The 17,039-nt window shown below is 45.2% G+C and overlaps 3 protein-coding genes across 4 annotated transcripts; 2 read left to right on the plus strand and 1 right to left on the minus strand.

Annotated features, from left to right (window-relative positions):
* Window positions 1-66: 66 nt before the first annotated feature.
* Window positions 67-11,493, plus strand: LOC8024634 (sex-regulated protein janus-A). 2 transcript variants are annotated; one of them, XM_040215908.2, is made up of 3 exons: window positions 67-296; window positions 8,471-8,650; window positions 10,329-11,493. In XM_040215908.2, exons 2-3 carry the CDS (start codon window positions 8,495-8,497, stop codon window positions 10,545-10,547), a joined length of 375 nt encoding a protein of 124 aa, XP_040071842.1. In that variant the 5' UTR covers window positions 67-296; window positions 8,471-8,494; the 3' UTR covers window positions 10,548-11,493. The 2 variants fall into 2 exon arrangements, with proteins under 2 accessions (XP_040071842.1, XP_042144789.1); XM_042288855.1 differs by lacking the exon at window positions 67-296 and adding an exon at window positions 2,010-2,026.
* Window positions 6,295-7,088, plus strand: LOC8024635 (sex-regulated protein janus-A). Its single transcript, XM_002406400.5, has one exon. The coding sequence runs from the start codon at window positions 6,397-6,399 to the stop codon at window positions 7,012-7,014; it is 618 nt and encodes a 205-aa protein (XP_002406444.5). The 5' UTR covers window positions 6,295-6,396; the 3' UTR covers window positions 7,015-7,088.
* Window positions 11,494-11,794: 301 nt separating the features above from the next.
* LOC8024633 (protein disulfide-isomerase A3) lies at window positions 11,795-16,012 on the minus strand. The gene is made up of 10 exons (XM_002406398.5): window positions 15,635-16,012; window positions 15,401-15,488; window positions 15,210-15,333; window positions 14,836-14,943; window positions 14,550-14,676; window positions 14,321-14,434; window positions 13,676-13,776; window positions 13,177-13,601; window positions 12,662-12,738; window positions 11,795-12,082 (listed from the first exon to the last, which is right to left on the minus strand). Exons 1-10 carry the CDS (start codon window positions 15,976-15,978, stop codon window positions 11,917-11,919), a joined length of 1,674 nt encoding a protein of 557 aa, XP_002406442.4. The 5' UTR covers window positions 15,979-16,012; the 3' UTR covers window positions 11,795-11,916.
* Between the last annotated feature and the right edge of the window lie 1,027 nt (window positions 16,013-17,039).

Below are 17,039 nucleotides of genomic sequence, written 5' to 3' on the forward strand. Positions count from 1 at the left end.
AATGCAAAGCACGCGCGCGCTAAGTTTGTGAAGTTGGCACGCTTGAATGGCGTATCGGAATTTCAGGTGCGCGGCTGTGTCGTCAGATGTCGCTCCTGGAGTTGGACGGCTTCGGCTGGTTTGGCGAGACCTCCGATGTTCGCGGGTCCGAGCCCCGGACCCTCCTCTGTTTGGCTTCCTAAAAATAGGCAACCGCGCTCACTGCTGCAACAACCTTGAAGAAGCCGCCGAGCCCCACCGGCGATACTTCCAGGCTTGACACACTCGGTCGAAGCTACTTCCCGGTTGAGTCATCGGTAAGTTCTCCCGATATAAGGAAGTTTGAGTAGATCGTTCCGTTATCTCCGATAAAACAACACCTGATAGTCCGCCGGCGCCTCTGCGTAGGCATTTGTAACTTTATCGGGATAATTATCCGAACGATCTACTGAAACTCCGCGATTTAAAGCGCAGATGATAATCTTGCTTTGAAACTCTGTTGGCGTGGAGTAGGAAATGATTCCTTCGTTCTCGAGATTTATTGCAATGACAGCGGTGTGTTGAATCAGGAAGAAATCCTCCCTGTGTATTGCTGATATAAATTGCCATGCTTAACAAATTGGTATATTTTGATTGGGACTGACATTTCATATGCTACGTATGCCAATATTTTGTTGCAGAAGGAACGCGTAATTGTAGATCAGATCAGACAACGCATTCACTACACGTCGAATCGGTTACCTTGTCCTGTTTCCGTCTAAGTTAATAATCTCAGTAATCAATGACGCACAGTAATGAGAAGACACAGACAGCCCCCTGTATTAATATGCCAATAGAATATCAACCGTCCTGGAGCGTTTGTTTCTGTCCATGATACCGGCATGCATCTAGTTTATAGATGCATTATATAGCTTACTCACTTTACTTGACTGATAGCTAACTCCTTTGTAGACGCTATAGCGCACGCGCTGCAGGCAGATGATATCAATTCCAAAGCGCGCCTTTTTTTAAATAGACTACGCAAAATCCCTGCATGCAACACTCCGCTCTTTGTATTATGGGGCCCCTGGTTGGCCATGGAGAGGACTGGCATATGGTTTCGGTTTGGATCGCCCCGTTGACGAAGTATGTATAGTGCTGGTAGTGCATCTCGGCACCGCATACAAATAAAGTCTGCGCTGGCCTGCATCGCAACCTTTCATCTTTGCGTGAGTTCCCGTTGAAACACGGACCTCTAGCGGCCGTTACGGCCTGTCTAGCGAGGAGTAGGTGTACGGCCTCTTTCTAACGGCTTGGCTGCCACTCCAAAGTGCAGCCTATGACCCTCCCGCCTCTCGGATAATTTAACAAGCCGAAGGCATTGAAGGAGCCGATGAAACGGGATGACCGGCCCACTATACTTTTTCCATATGGGCCGCCTACGTCCTGTGCACAAACTCCGGCCCGCCGGGAGCCCGAATAAACGTGCTCCAGCATTCTGTCCGTAGACAACACCTACAGTATATTAAATTTCTAGGAAAGCCGCATATTTTAAAATGCAAGCACTGTATTCTTTTGTTCTCGACGTGATGTCGTAAAGGGAGGTTGGCCAATCGAAACCGATGCTTAGTGACCAACGGGTTCCCAAGACGCTTCTTATGCCGCTCAAGTCAGAAGACTGACGAGGATGGTAGATTTCATGACGACAATTTATGCAACCGTTATGACACAAGACACTAAGCATTATATACATGAGAACGCAAAGGAATTTGGTCATAGTTGCGCAGACATGAAGAAAGGAAGTACGAGTGGTAAATGCTGGTGATGACAATGTACAATAAATAGTACTGCGAGAGCTCGCGTTTTGCTGCAGTTTTTCTAATTCTTTCTGATATATCTTCGTTTGCGCTTTTAATGCGCGTTGCAACGGCATCCTTTTTTTTTTACGCGCGTTTATTTGCTTTTGTAGCAGCGGGCCGCGGGCTGTGCGTCATTGGAAAGACCGCGGCCATCTGCGGGCCGCATCCGGCCCGCGGGCCGGGGTTTATTGGAGACCCCTAGGTTAGAGGTTGGTACCAGTTGGTACTGATTCATAATGAAAGACAGTGTCGTAGTCTACCGGAGCTTCCACTCGACTCTGAAACGCATTGATATGGTCGTCTGCTTGAGGCGCATATATCACGTTTTGTTAATGCTGGACGTGAACACTCCTGGTTTGAGAAGCTATCCTAAAACACTATTTTAAACACATTACTTTTTTTCTTCTTTTGCTTGCTGTTTTGAAGAGCAGGAATTAACACTTACAGTCTCCCAGATGACGAATTCAGGTACGGGTAAAGGTGCCCGCCGTACCTAATGGGATTGGGGCCGAAACCGATCTTACAGTTGTACCACGTAATCCGTAGATCAATTCTCGGTCTCCAATTCTGAGTCGCACATTCTCAGTTTCACAACAAAGAACGGGAGATTTGAACGAGGAAGTTCAGAATGGGTTTCGTTTGGTAATTTTTCAGACATATTCCCTCTCACTGACTTCAGAATCCGTAAATAAATTCTCGGTCTTCTGCTGTGAGGTCTCGCGCACTTTCTCCGTTTCAAGACGTGATAACATTATAATGTTATCAGAAACGTGGTATCGTAATGATAGTGATGTTTTGAAACTTCCTGGATACGTTAGCTTTTCCTTAAATCGTACTACTCGCCGAGGTGGCGGAGTATGTCTACTAATTAAAGACACAATTAACTGTGAACTATTATCAGATTATTCGTGTATTACACGGGACTTTGAAGTATTAACAGTGCGCGCGAAATGTGTAATAATAAGTGTGTTTTATCGGCCTCCAGATGGCAATAGTGAGAACTTTTCTGGAATTTTTCAACACATACCTTCGTTTTGTCAATGATAATGGTTAAACCGTAATTTGTGGTGGGGATTTTAATACTGACATGCTGAAAGATACTGCATTAAAGAGGGAAATGAATATGATCACAGAAACCGATGGGTGTATGAACATAATAAATATTCCAACTAGAGTTACTGTAAGCTCTGAAACATTAATTGATCTATTTATTAGTAATGCCGATAGTGAAAATATAAAATCCGGAGTTATAAGCTACCATTTAAGTGATCATCTTCCAATATTCATGTGTTTGAAAACTAGGAACCCTAAACAAAATAGAAATAACGTATCGTACCCGTTTCAACATATAACCACCGGAAGGTTGAATGCTTTCAGACAAGACATTGCAGATACTAATTGGTGTGATATGTTTGGTTCAGAAGATGTAGATGAGCTCTATGGGCATTTCCTAAAATTATTTAAAAGCATTTATAGTCGTCATTTTCCGTACAAAATGTTTAAGGCAAGTAAAAAAATCAGAAAACCGCGGATAACACCTGATTTACTTGAAAAAATTAAAACAAAGAACGCGATGTACCAATCATTCGTTAAATCTAGAGACCCGCAAAGTCTACGGTCCTTTAAAATATATCGCAATCAACTAACAAAATTATTACGTACAGCTAAAGCTGAGTATCAAGATAAGGCGTTTAGGAATACAAATGGTCGTACGGACTTGGTTTAGAAAAAAATTAAATTCAGTGTTAAATCTTGGTTCAGGCCATCAACCAGTTGATAATATTAACCGGGACGGTGTGCATCTAAGTGGTCTTTCCTGAGCTAATGCATTCAGCGAATATTTTGCGAATTTATCTACAACAAACGTTAATACTGATCCTCGCAGATACATAGAAGTCAGAAATAGTCATTCCATGTTTCTTCAACCTGTCACAGATGCTGAGGTATTTTTTTACATTTATGCAATTAAAAAACAGCTCTAGCTGCGATTGCGATGGTCTTCAAATACGCCCACTAAAGTTCGTTATTGATATAATGGTGCCGTACGTAACCTACATTTTTAATCTTTGTTTTTCGTCTGGAGTATTTCCTACGGCGATGCAGGTGGCGAAGGTATCTGTTCTTCACAAGAAAGGAGATAAAAATAATTTCAGCAATTATCGACCGATTTCAATTCTTCCCTTATTTTCTAAAGGCCTCGAAAAAGTAATACAGTCCCGTCTGGTACAGTTTGCTAATAAACACAATTTACTCTCATCTTCGCAGTCTGGTTTCAAAAAAAAAAAAAATCGTTCCACGGAATCAGCCCTCTTGTCCCAAAAAGAATATATATTACAAAATTTTAAAGAAAAAAAAAAAAAAGAAAAAAAAAACGGTTGTTGGCGTGTTTGTAGATTTCACTAAAGCCTTGGACTTGGATCATAACATTCTGCTTTGCAAACTTAATTACTATGGTATTCGAGGGTTGCCGTTAGCACTCCTCAATTCATACTTGAGTCACCGCTTCCAATATATTAACATTAGTGGTCATTCGTCCGATAGAAAGCGTATTAGTTCAGGGGTTCCACAGGGAAGTATTTTAGGGCCCCTTCTTTTTAACCTGTATATCAACGATATTGTGAATATAGACCCTGTTGCTAAATTTGTAATTTATGCAGACGACACTATTATATTTATTTCCTCTTTAAATAGCGATGAAATTGCGGATGCTGTTAATTTTACTTTGTCAAGGTTGGCGGCGTGGGCAAAGGAAAATGGACTAAGTATTAACACTGCAAAGACAAAGGCTGTTTTCTTTCGTCCGAAAAATAAACAAATTTTTATGCTAAGGCCTATAGTATTTAGTTCAAGTCCAATAGAGATCGTGGAAAATTTTAAAACACTAGGTGTCTTTTTTTCTGAAAACATGTCATGGGATAGCCATGTAAATTATTTGGTTTCCAAATTGTCACGTGTTGTTGGTTTAACGTATCGCCACAGCCGATTTCTACCAATTCGCGTGAAATTAGTTATTTACCATGCACTGTTTTACTCACTCCTCAGTTATTGTAACCTTGTCTGGTACAGACAAGGTTACAATCAGAAACGATATCTCCTAAAGAGTTGCGTAATACATTTTTACGTATTTAAGTGTTTTGTGTCTTGTTTCTGTTATGCCATTTTATAATGTATAATTTTCTGTATGATTTTTTTTTTCTTATTGCACGAAAACTGTTTCTTCACGAGCTGCCGATGGGGCTGTGGGCCAGTCAAGCTTCTTGTTGAAGCTTTTTCCCTTTCGCTTCACCATTTCTTTAAATGGAAATAAAGATTATTATTATTATTATTATTATTATTAAGACAAAAGCAGTGAGTTCTGAACAAGTAAGTTCAGAATGAGTCTGGTCGTTTGGTAGTCTATCAGTGGCAGTCCTTCGGACAGACTTGAGAACCTCCCTCCGTTAAGTCAAAACAAAAAAAATTCGGAATCAGTTTGGACATATTTGGTAGACTGTCAGGGACAGCCCTCCTCTTGACAAACTTCGTGCATAATCCGTACTTGCACTTTCGACGTTTCAAGAAAACAACAACAACATAATAAACAAGGAAGTTCAGAATCGGTTTGGTTTTTTGGTTGTCTCAGTGACAGTCCTTCTGACAGATTTGAGCGTGGCAGAAAAACTAAAACTGTGCGCGTCGTCTGCTCCCCGGAGTTGGCGACGTTTGCGGCGCCAACTGCAATTGTATTTCCCCTCTCTCCGTTTTCGTAAGAGGCTCGTTTCCTCGGTGGTTTCGAGTTTTTTTGGGTGGGATTCAGTGCCGCAGCGTCCTCCACGGTTTGTCCTTGCCAGACCCAGAACTCTATTTTGGGGGGCGGTTGGGGCTATTGTTGTACGCCCCCCCTTCTTGTCGGAGACCCAGATCACTCCCAAGCAGCTTCAGGTAAGCTTGTATATGCGTTCTCATTCAGAACCTCTATTTACACATGACACGCAATTTGCCGTGCTCAGCAGTGATCGCGATCATTACACGCGTGACTTAGATTCATTTTCATTTGTTCATAGCGGAGCGCCGCAGTCTCCAGTTTCGGTTTCGCTTTGAAAGCCTGATCTGTCAACTTGTTGTCTGGCAGTGATTTGACGATCGCTACACCAGCTAGTTATGCAACCATCTTAACAGGCAACCATCTTAAGAAACGCCCTAAAATTGTATTAAATCGTATTGCTTACTGAGAAGGCGTAAATTATATGTTTTGTTTACTGTAGTTTCGCTTTTGAAAGGTTTCCAAGATAGAAAGCGCTCATGTTGATTAACTTTCCTTCAAAAAAAAAAAAAGAAGAAAAAAAAACCTTAATGCTACATTTACATTTAAAATAATTAAATTATAACTTCACAGAGTTACGGAGTTACTGCTTTGAATTCGCAAGCGACTCTGGCCGTTCGGTCGGTTCGGTAGCCAAGCCACTGTAGCCAAACCTTTCGCTTTCGCTTCTGCCCTTCTACCAGCTTCTGCAGCTTCTGCAGTACAGTTTTCTGTTGGCAGGAGAGAAATCAGTGGGAAAGTCCTACCAGGACTCAGGAGTACTCGAAGCATGCCGCCATGATGTCTGTTGCTGGCTATCGAAGCGTAGGCACATTGCTTAGGATTCGGCTAGGACCCAAGAATCAATGCCGCGCCGTCGGGGAGCTCTTCCAGAATCGGCAAGCCCGGTTGCCAGCGTCATCAGCACCACTCGCCAAATTTGTTCATTTTCGGTCGTTGCCGGTCCTGTGGAATTCGTTTCGGCTGTTCCGGCTTCGCTGGCATCTCCCTTTCCGCATTCCGTATCGGCGACTTCTTTGCGGAACCATGTCGGCAGCGAGCTTCGAAAGCATCCCGACCGTCAAGCTGGACAACGGGCGTTTCAAGTACATTCTCATCAAAGTTCACGACAAGAACGACGACAGCCGAACCAAGCTCATCGTTCGCGGCTCGGCCGGTGCAGCGTACCACTCTGACATCTTCGACAGCGAATCCGCCAAAATCGAAGCCATCCAAGGACTCGAACTTGAGTGCCTCGGCGGCGGGAGGATTATCCACAATCCTGACCGCAAAGAGATTAAGGTGTTCGGATATTCGCAAGGGTACGGTCAGGCGGACCACAGCAAGACGGTCGAGATTCTCAAGAACTTCTACCCGAACTATGACTCTATCACTTTCTCCAACGAAGGTTATTGAGACGATTATGCCCAGATGAGCCTCGCTTCTTGTGTTATATTAGTAACTTAAATAAATCAAGCTTTCGTCGCTTATCGCGTGTTTATGATGCAATGTTACGCATGCGCAAATGCTTGTAACGTCATTGCAGTGCCACTGTCGTCGCAACAGCAGCCATTCTGGTGGTACTGCTGCTGACTGCGTACCTTCTGCAGCGTACAATCCACACCATAGAATTCGTTTTGCTTGGCAAGAACGACTTGAAATGACCACCAGCAAGATGTAACGACATTGCGTGCAAGCCATGTATTTGTCTATGCAGATACGAAAGCAAACACAAGCCAATTTGTCGCCTGTGGGAAACCCAAAGCCAGAAAGTCCCTACAGTTTGTAGTCGATAGGCTCGTTCGATTTACCTGCATCTCCTGCACTGGTAGAGAAAAGTGTATTATGGTTGTCTTTAATAACCAGAAGTACACTGCCCTACACTTTTCTGCACTGATGCATGAGGTGCAGGTGAATCAAACGAGCCTACTGTTTTACAGCATGGTTATCTTAGACATAGAGGCTGTTCTTAGACTTGAGGTTTTCATAGATTTAACGCTTCAAGCTGAAGATTGGATTTATTTACCTAATAATATTGGGCGCCGATATGAAGCATTGGAAATGCCATGTGATCACGTGAGAACTTCCTGTCTTTATGCACCCAAGATTAGCACACTAAGAACGTGCAAGTATCCAGGCAAGCTGTAGCGCTGAAAAGACAAACACAAGAAAGAAGACAAACACAGGCGCTTGTCTTCTCTTGTGTTTGTCTTTTTGGCGCTACTGTATTAACTGTGGTTCAAAACATCCATCACCATCTAGCCCAACAACAAGTGCTTTTAAAGCTGTTTGAGTAGAGACATTGTAATTATGCTGAATAAAAAGGGACAAGACAAACTAAAAAAAAAATGTCATGTTTGTGCTTGACCCATGCACTCCTACGCTCCAGGATCCGTGAATAACTTGTGTGTGCCTTGTTTGTGGCATATTTTTAGAAGTTACTATAGTGAGCTCTGGAATGGTACATTACTTGAGATCTGCATGGAATACATTCAATTGTCTCTTGCCTCCTTATAACTGTTTAGGTTGCGGTAAGATTTCTACGATGCTTCGATTCACACTGTCCAGCAGCCCATCGCTGGTGATCATAACACATCATTTGCCACTTTTTCAATGTGCTATGGTGCACATGCTTGTGCAAACTGTTCTTTGTAGAGAAACCATCAATGAAGTTGCTGATGTTTTTTGTATTGAAAAGAGGAATTGAGATTACATATTACATCCTTAGCAATATTGCCTCATATACAGAAAGTGTAAGAGATCCATACGTCTTGGCGTAATGTTGCCTATATATCCGGTTGTATCTCTGATGCTGATGTATTACCTGGCAATGGTGGCATTTATTTTATTTGCATCAACTATTTTCAAACAGATTGGATTGGCAGGCGGCCACATCATGTGCTCGGTCACGGCAGCTCTGAACAACATAGCAGACGTCAACCTGGAGGTTGGACGGAGTCGCTATGTCCTCATCAAAGCTTACGAGAAGGAAGACGAGGACAGCTATAAGTACATTGTCCGAGGGTCGGTACTGGCTGCCAACCATACCGAGGTAATCCTGCGTATGATACCACACTGAATATGACCACTGGTGCTGCCAATAGTTGGTAGACAGAGAGACTAAACGTTTTATTTACGCCCAAATATATGCAACAAGTTAAAGAGCTCGGTAGATGCTCTGCCTCCAGCACACACTCTCTGCCTTCTCCTGAGCTTTGGCTGCATGTGCCACAAAGTGTTAAAAAACACAGAAAGCTCAAGCTCGAGGCAGAGAATCTACTGGGTTTTTAACTTGTCACCGACTGCAGATGCTTTTGAAACATTGACGATGTCCCGCAAATGTTGTTTCAGCGCTACACCAATCTATTTTGTTACAGCATTTGATGCAGTCACTGGCAGTCATTCGATGATGTTACCTAGATCTTTGTGCTGTCCTGTACATATCGCCAGTTGTGTGCCTTGCAAATGCATGCACGAATCACAAGTGTTTATTAAGGCCTTTATTACAGATTCAGAGCTGGAAGAGGCAGCACTGTAAACCGCGAAGTACCGGATCATGTTGCGCATTCTCACATTTTTAAACCGCAAAGTCGTTCAAACTTGTTATGTCAAATCTCGTAAAGAAAGCAGCTGACAAATGCAGAGTGCTCGGGGCCCTAGTGACAAAGGCTCGTTCACACACTCGCATCTACGTAGGACAGAGTTCTCGAGATCCCTTACGACAAGAGAACATGCTGGTGGTGCCATCTAGGAGGTGACCCTGGAACTGCATCACTAGAGCAACAGTTTTTGTGGCATTTGCCGGGCCCTAGCAAAGTGTAACCGTCGGAGGATTTTGACAAACATTTGTTCCACTCCACTTTTTCCGATATTTACGAGAACGAATGTATGCACCATCTACGGGAGAAAGTCGTCTATAACGTTGTCAAACGTTTTTCGAAGCCAAAAAGAATGATGCACAAAAAAGGAGCATAATGTGCGGAAATGCCAGGTGTTCCACAACTACCCGACGAGAGAATACACCAGCGTATTCTTCCATCGCGAGGGATTTTTTAACGATATCCGGAAGTTAACAAGTTTATGCACTGGTCACATAGAATAAGCTGAAATACAGTTAATACTTGTTAAATCGATCTTGAACATCAATACGCAACTGCACGCCAAATTTTTGCAAGTGTGCATGGCTCGTCGCATCAGGCGTGGCAACGTCGGAGTTGCAGGCATCGACTGATTCCCAGTTTTGATCAACACTGTCGATGGAGATTACAGAGATCGTCTAAAAACTGAGCTTCCCTCAATGCCGTAAATCTTGTTTTTCTCAGGACGGGGTCGTCTTACCCAGACGGCAGTCAAGAGCGGTCGTGGCTCTCTTTGCACGATGGCACGTCGGAGCATCTGCTGTTGCTGATGAAAACGCCATGCGCTTTGCGGTTGCAATCGAAGCATTTGGGCTCCGTTTAAAATTGAATTACCTGCGAGGAGCAGGATCAAAAATTCAAATATTGCGCTGAAGATACTCCTCCTAAAGGCAAAGAGGGTATAATTCAGCAGTGTTTTGAACACGCAAAATTGTACCGGACAATCCCTTTTAGAGCCGTGGTCGTTGGCAGTCGCAAGAGTGTAAATCGGCCTTTTGTCCGATCCTCTGCAACAGATCTGGGGGGGGGGGGGGAAGACCCGTTGTGGGTTGAAGTGTGGCAGCACGAAAACCTGCAGCGTGCTTTTTCCAGGTCTACGACAAGGAACAGGCCGCCCTGAAGGCAGCCGGCCTGGAGAGTGAATGCGTAGGGGGCGGCTACATCATCCACCTTCCGGACACCAAAGAGCTCAAGGTGTACGGGAATTCGCAGACATACGGCAAGGCCGACCACGCCAAGGCTACCGAGATCCTCAAGAAGCAGTACCCGACGTACAGTTCCATCACGTGGTCCAACGACGTCATTGTGTAGTGTGCCGCCGTCTCCGAATTCCAGGGTTGCCGCCTCTCGTGGGAGGCCAGCTTTTAAACTTTGAAACGAGTTTGCTTGGCGTGGTTTCTGGAGCGACCCCACATAGACGAAGGGAGGGACGTGCACCCCAAGGGCCGACCGATGAGAAGGGAAGTCTCCCTGAATTCCTCCTTTCCGTTCAAGAAAATGGGAGGCCCTTCCCCTTTCTGTGGGAAGTAGCTCAGAGACCCGCTTCTATAGAAAGAGTGCATGAGGGAGTGGAGAGGAAACAGGGAACTGGTTTTATTCCTGGCAGATTACTATCCTGTAGGTCGGCCTTTAATTGAAAATCGGTTCAGCTGCAGCTGGACTATGAAACTGGTGTTAGAGGAATCCAGCTGGAAATTACTTAGTTCAGCGAGGTCCACTTCCATAATTCAGCTACAGCTGGGCCGATTTCCACTGAAGGGCATAATTTATATTTGAGTTTAGATCCATGCTAAGTTGTGGGAAGCATGTGCTTTCCACAACTCGAAGGCTCCTACGGCTTCGGGAATGCTGCACATAAATTGCGAGCTGGGCTACTGAGGATGTTGTAGCGATCAGCATGGAAAGTTCCTGTAGCAACAGTGAGGATACTGGTTCTTTAGCAAAGCTCATAGGTGGCTAACTACTGGAATCTATTCAGAGCTGCACATGTTTCTAGTGTGGTGGTTTAAAAGAGCCGCTTGCAGTGGTCTTGGAGGCAATTTTTGATTGCAGTTTCGAATGGTATGGTATCGCTGCAAACCGAAAGAATCCAAAATCTGGGAAACCAGTTTTGCAAAAGATTTCTGGTCCAATGTCTATGCTGGACATGCAGACCGCAAAAGCAGGCTGTGGTTATTTCACCTGGATGTTGTTGCTGCTTTCTGTCCTAGTTTTGCAAGTGTTACAAAAATAAAGCAGTTTTAATATTCAAATCTCAGTAACAGCTTTTGTATTTTATTTTATATATTCTGTATAGTACTTTATAGCAGTTTGGAATGGCTTTCACTGTATAGTCATCTAGAAATGTTAACTGAATGAGACCGAATGAAACCATGTTGCCCAAACTTCCCGACACTACCCCAAGCGCTGAAAGTCTTTGTAATTGTAGCGATCACCTATTATGTCTGCTGTGCACCAAAATGGCAGCACTTGTAACAAACCCCCGAAACAGACTACCGACACTAAACGCAGCAGACGTAGTGGCTCTGGCCATGCCTAAAAAGGAGGCCACCGAGATGTCGCGATTACAAAAACACCCTTGGTTTATTGTACAGAGATGGCGAAAAACAGAACCCCCGGTGAAAGTGATTGAACAATGTCCTTGTCCCAACTGGTCCCCCACAGGTGAAGCAGAGACCACTCATAACTCCTCCTTGGCCCTCTTGGCTCCGGAGCGGTCGTAGGCCTTGAGCTCGTCCGTGGCGTGCTTGGCAATCCATTTGATGAAGTCGTCGTGCTCCCGGCCTCCTTCGTACCGCCGCGGGTTCTGCTTGTCGTTCTTGGGCAGCCAGTACAGGGTGGGGAAACTAGGAAGGAAATGCCACTCTCTCAAACCGTAGTCCTCTCCCCCTCGGTACGGCCAGGGAAGGTAAAGCAACGTAGCCCGTACTCCCATCTCGGAGCTATTACTAGAGTCCCCGACTAGGAAACATCTGTCCTATAGTTACGGGTACTGGTAAATCTCGGCCCTCAAAATGATGGCTACTAGAATCTTCACCAGGCCCATACTTGTGCTCTCCACTGATACGGGTTCTGCTAGCCATTTTTATCTAAAGCTGCAGGGTTTTCACGAGCCACCGAAATTTCCAACTCTGGCTCGGCACTGCGAGGGTTCGGCAACTAATCTGCTGGCACATGTCTGCACATACTTATTTTTGTGCTAAAAAGATAAAGTGAGCTAGGCATAAACATATATGTGATGACGGGATATAACAAAAAAACACAGAACTAATTTAAAAACAAGACAAAAAACAATGGTTCTCAAAGCACTTGTAAACAAACGAAAGTACCCTAACTACCAAAGGTAGACCTACCCCCAAGCATATCTTGTTTGTGGCTGGTGCATACAAGGTAATTCAGGAAATCAGTGGAGCTACAATACTTACCCAGACACCTCAAAGGCAGACGGCACATCATTGGCTGTGGCATCCATCTTCACAACTAGGACATCCTCGTCAGCAAGCTGCAAGGAAAGTAAAACGTAATTGTCACAAAGTGTCACGCAGAATAGAGAGCAGATTTCGAACACATCAGCATCTTGTATGCTTAAGAATCTACCATGTCTGCACCCAAGATCTTTTCTGCCGTAAGCAGAAGCTCAAGAGACGTGGGCATGCACCTATCCGTAAAGCCGTGGACATCTCGACTTGAAAAGGAACTCCCAAAAAGCCCCAGAGTGGCAGCAGCCATTTTTAAACGAGAGCCCCTTCAGGGTACTAGACTCAATAAACTGGAGGCCTAAAGAAGCCCATTCTCTAAGCGAAACATGAACCGTTGCTCCTAGGCTTCCAGGGGGTCCCCGTTTAGCTCACACATCTGGAGGTCCAACGACAGAACTTCCACAACATCTTGCACACAGAAAGGGTGTCCTGTAAGCATGCCCCCAGACCAGACAACTCACCGTCTTGCCCACTTCCTCGTAGGTAGGGGCCAACTTCTTGCAGTGTCCACACCAGGGGGCATAGAACTCGATGAGGACGTCCTTGGTGCTCTCCGTGACCAGGGACTTGAAGTTCTCTGCCACCGCGACCTTGACCGGTCCGTCGTTGGTCTCCGGCACGGGCTCGGACTTTAGGTGGGCCTTCACTTTGCCAGCAAGGTACTCCTCCAGGAACTTCTCCAGGTTCTCGACGCTGAAGTCGTTGGTCATGCGGAACTTCTCGTTCTCGCTGTTTCGCACGGCGATGGCAGGCTTGTTGGCCTTGACCGTCACGCCGTAGTCGTCCATCTCGGCAGCAAAGCTGTCCTTGTTGCTCACAGCAAAATTGAGCTTGCCCTTGTAGTTCTGGGCCACCTTGAGGATGCGGTTGCGCCAGTAGTTGGTGCCTGCGAGAACAAGGGTCTGTTAGAGTCTCGAGCTAGGAAAGGAGTATGGTGGGGACCTAGTAGAGCACACCTACCCTTGGCGTTCTTGGTGTAGTCTACGTCGTAGTAGGCAACCAGGAGCGGAGCCTGGAACATGTTATAGTTGTCCTGAGTCCTGTGGCCCACCAGGCCATGGCTGAAGGACAGAAAACACAGAGTCAGAAAAGATATCACCTGCCCAAAACTTTATGGGAAGGAAGGAACCCAACCTGCGAGATCTCTACTGTCTAACCTTTACCAGTATTACCCAGATATGATTTGCAGCTGTAAAATTGTTGTACCTAATGAGGCCTATTACTGCCCGTGAGCCAGTCGTAGTGGCTACTATGACTTCCAGATGGTTGCTACTCGACAAGGTTATCAGCAATGCAACTATGCCTACAATCTACCTTGACTAGCTAGTCAAGCTATTCTCGTTGGCTACCTTGAGTATGACGTAAAAAAGCGGGCACACTGAAATAGAAAATATGCAAGAGAACAGGAAAAAAAAAAGGACAGACGAGGGTTTTTGTTTTCACTGCCGTTTTCTTGCTGGTATTAACATAGCTGAAGAGAGTTTTTTCAGGCATCAGTGTGGAGATCCTATGCTACAAAAACACCAGATCTATCAGCATTGCACGAAGAAACTGAAGCATCAATGCTAAATAACTGCAGAGGCATCAGGAGAGAGTGAATCTTACTAGTTCTCCTTGATGAATGTCTCCAGTTCCGCCTTGTCATCAGAGCCAGAGTAAACTGCAAAGCTCTCCTCAAACTTGTTCTTGAGAATCTTGGGTCGGAACAGCACAACTTGGCTGCAGACAAGAGAAAATGAAGAGAAAGGCTTGGGAATAGTCTTTAAAGAAACTTTCAGGGATGTTTTACAGGACAAAAATGTAAAGCTTCTAGATAGGCCGGGACATCACTCACTTTTTGTAGCCATACTTCTTGAGCACATCCTTGTCAAACGAGTGCCCGAAAGTCCAGGCCTCCCGCTGCTTGTCTGCAACCTTGAGGAAGTTTTCGTGCAGGCTGGCATCCTTGCTCTCGAAGAAACCTGTGCGGCGCCAAAACAGTAGATTCCATTGCTACTTCGCTACATCTAGATGTATCACTATCAGCCTTGTCTAGATGGGATAAGTCTGGGCTTCAGAGCTGATCTTGTAAAAGGTATGGTAGCGAACACCGTGCGCTCGTTAGTTGATATAGCACTCACCAAAAATGACAACGTCGTCCTTCGACAGATACTTCTCGACTTCAGCAACAGACAGAAGTTCCTTCGAGCTTGGTCCCACCTGGGCCTTCATGTATTTAACGATGCCACCTGTTGTGACAACAGAAAATGTTAGAAACACAAGTTTGTTTGTTTTTATAACACGTTTGAACATTTCAGGAGACTTTGAAAGCAATTCAATAAGACTTTAAAGCTTGAGCGACGTTCTACTGGATATCTGGAAAAGAGACTTCAAACCACGCAGAGCTCTCTCAATACGGTGACCACATTCAAAACTTTCCTCGTGAGTTCTTTACCGGCCTAAGTGCCCAAGCGAACTTGGATCTTCAAACAAGGATAAGCGAATACACACGTACCGGCTTCCCTTGGGCCATTGTAATCCGCCGAAAACTCTCCACCTCTGAAGATCTTGAGGGTGGGGTAGCCGCTGACTCCATGCTTTGAACACGTATCTTTTCCACCGTCGGAGGTACAGTCCACCTGTCAGAACCGGCATATTTTTCTTTTAAGTCCGATTCTCAGGCTTAGCGGACGAAGATGATATCACCTTTATCAATGGAACTGGAGGGTCGTTGGTTTTAAGTTCGGTAGCTGCTTTTTCGTACTCGGGCGCTAACCTCTTGCAGTGTCCGCACCTGTAACAAAATGAAAGCGTAGGCGGTGAAGTGACGTGTTAAAAGCGAACACCGTCGAGCCGGCTTTTCAGTTCCGCTTTTAGGGGATCGCGTCCAATAGTCACGTCAGCCAATTAAGCTAAGGGTTCCCGAGTTCCGCAACTCACCATGGAGCGAAGAATTCGACTAGTGCTGCGTCGTGGTCCTGAATCTTCGTGTCGAAGTCCGCCGAGTAGTCGAGGACATCGCTGGCAAGCGCAGCGGGGATTAAAACCGCTAGCAAGGGAAACCACCTCATGGCTGCTGACCGAACCGCGACTCTAACCTCACGACGGAAAAAAAAGGCAGTGCCAAGTGCCGGCTTCTTTAAAGTTGGGAAAACAACGTGGCTAAACGCAGAGCGTCGCCGGGCGAGTTGTGCTGTCGGGCGCTGATTGGTTTGGGGCGCCTTTGTAAGTTGTGACGTCACTGACAGCGTCCGCTGTCCTTGGTTGCCAGCAGAGGTTAGCATCGCGTGCAGTGCTCGGCGCTCGCGAGTTTTTCCTGGGTTCTCTTTTGATTGGATTTTTCAGCCTTTGGTTTTTCCTGGCAATGACTACGACACGGGCTTTGGAGCGAGGCTCTTCTTTATTTTCCACTTTCGGTCGCACGCGCAACAAGCTGAGGCAAATGTCACTCGTGCACGTTTCGCTTTTGTTTTGTTGCGGTTTCTTGATTTCGATGCGTGGAGCAGTCGGATTTGCGGGTTGGGTCAAGACACTCTGTTCTGCTATGCTTCCTTTTGTTTAGTCACGTTCGCGTCGACGACGCAAAGCAACAGCTGTGGTCAACGTAGCTCCTGCGTAGTGACGTGCTGTCGTTGCTGTTGACACGCAAAGAAGTGTGTTGCAGCAATATTTTTGTAACCACATATCCGTGTAAATGTTCAGTTCACGGCGGCAGATCCACAAATCGAAACCAAGCGTGTCTGCCTTGGCCTGCCCCCCCCCCCCCCCCAAAAAAAAAAAAAAAAAAAAAAAAAAACAGAAATAAATTACGCATCGTCGAACCAGATGCCAAAGTGTCTGAACTAACCGTTACCTCGTTCAACAGTTATGTGATTTTTTGAAATTTTAAGTGGAAAAATCAACGTAACTCAGCTCCGTCGAACACCATAAGATAGCTCTGAAACTTTAATTAACATCTGCAGGTTCCAACGTTACTTTGAGAATGAGCGTTGAACGATGTTAACAACGCTTACTTCATTTTTGCAATAATTTTTTTTTTTTTTTTTTTTTTTGAGGGGGGGGGGGGGGCGTTTTGTAGAATTTCCCGCAGAATGCAGAATATTGTCTCAAATATGTGCTATTGTCGCGTAAAACATGTACAGAGATATTTTTGCACCATGTCGGTGTATTGTTCAGTTCACGACGACGATTCTGCTGGAAATCCACAAAAAGTAACACGTTCATACTGTCCATACCCCGGAACACGATGTAAAAGCGTAAAAGGTCGAGCCCTTGCATTTGATCGTCCCTGAAAAATGCTCAGAGGAAATAGCACAAAATACAACCCCTGATAAGGCGTTTTTCT

The sequence above is a fragment of the Ixodes scapularis genome, unplaced genomic scaffold, assembly GCF_016920785.2.
Source record: "Ixodes scapularis isolate PalLabHiFi unplaced genomic scaffold, ASM1692078v2 PGA_scaffold11__112_contigs__length_91849675, whole genome shotgun sequence".
Classification (NCBI taxonomy): Eukaryota; Metazoa; Arthropoda; class Arachnida; order Ixodida; family Ixodidae; genus Ixodes; species Ixodes scapularis.

Excerpts from the sequence above, each read along its gene's own strand:
- LOC8024635 (XM_002406400.5), top strand. The coding sequence starts at position 6,397 with ATGATGTCTGTTGCTGGCTATCGAAGCGTAGGCACATTGCTTAGGATT.
- LOC8024634 (XM_040215908.2), top strand. The coding sequence starts at position 8,495 with ATGTGCTCGGTCACGGCAGCTCTGAACAACATAGCAGACGTCAACCTG. Across the intron at positions 8,651-10,328 it reads TGGCTGCCAACCATACCGAG|GTCTACGACAAGGAACAGGC; the intron begins GTAATCCTGCGT and ends TGCTTTTTCCAG.
- LOC8024633 (XM_002406398.5), bottom strand. The coding sequence starts at position 15,978 with ATGCTAACCTCTGCTGGCAACCAAGGACAGCGGACGCTGTCAGTGACG. Across the intron at positions 15,334-15,400 it reads CTCCAGTTCCATTGATAAAG|GTGGACTGTACCTCCGACGG; the intron begins GTGATATCATCT and ends CGGTTCTGACAG. Across the intron at positions 13,602-13,675 it reads CTACACCAAGAACGCCAAGG|GCACCAACTACTGGCGCAAC; the intron begins GTAGGTGTGCTC and ends TTGTTCTCGCAG.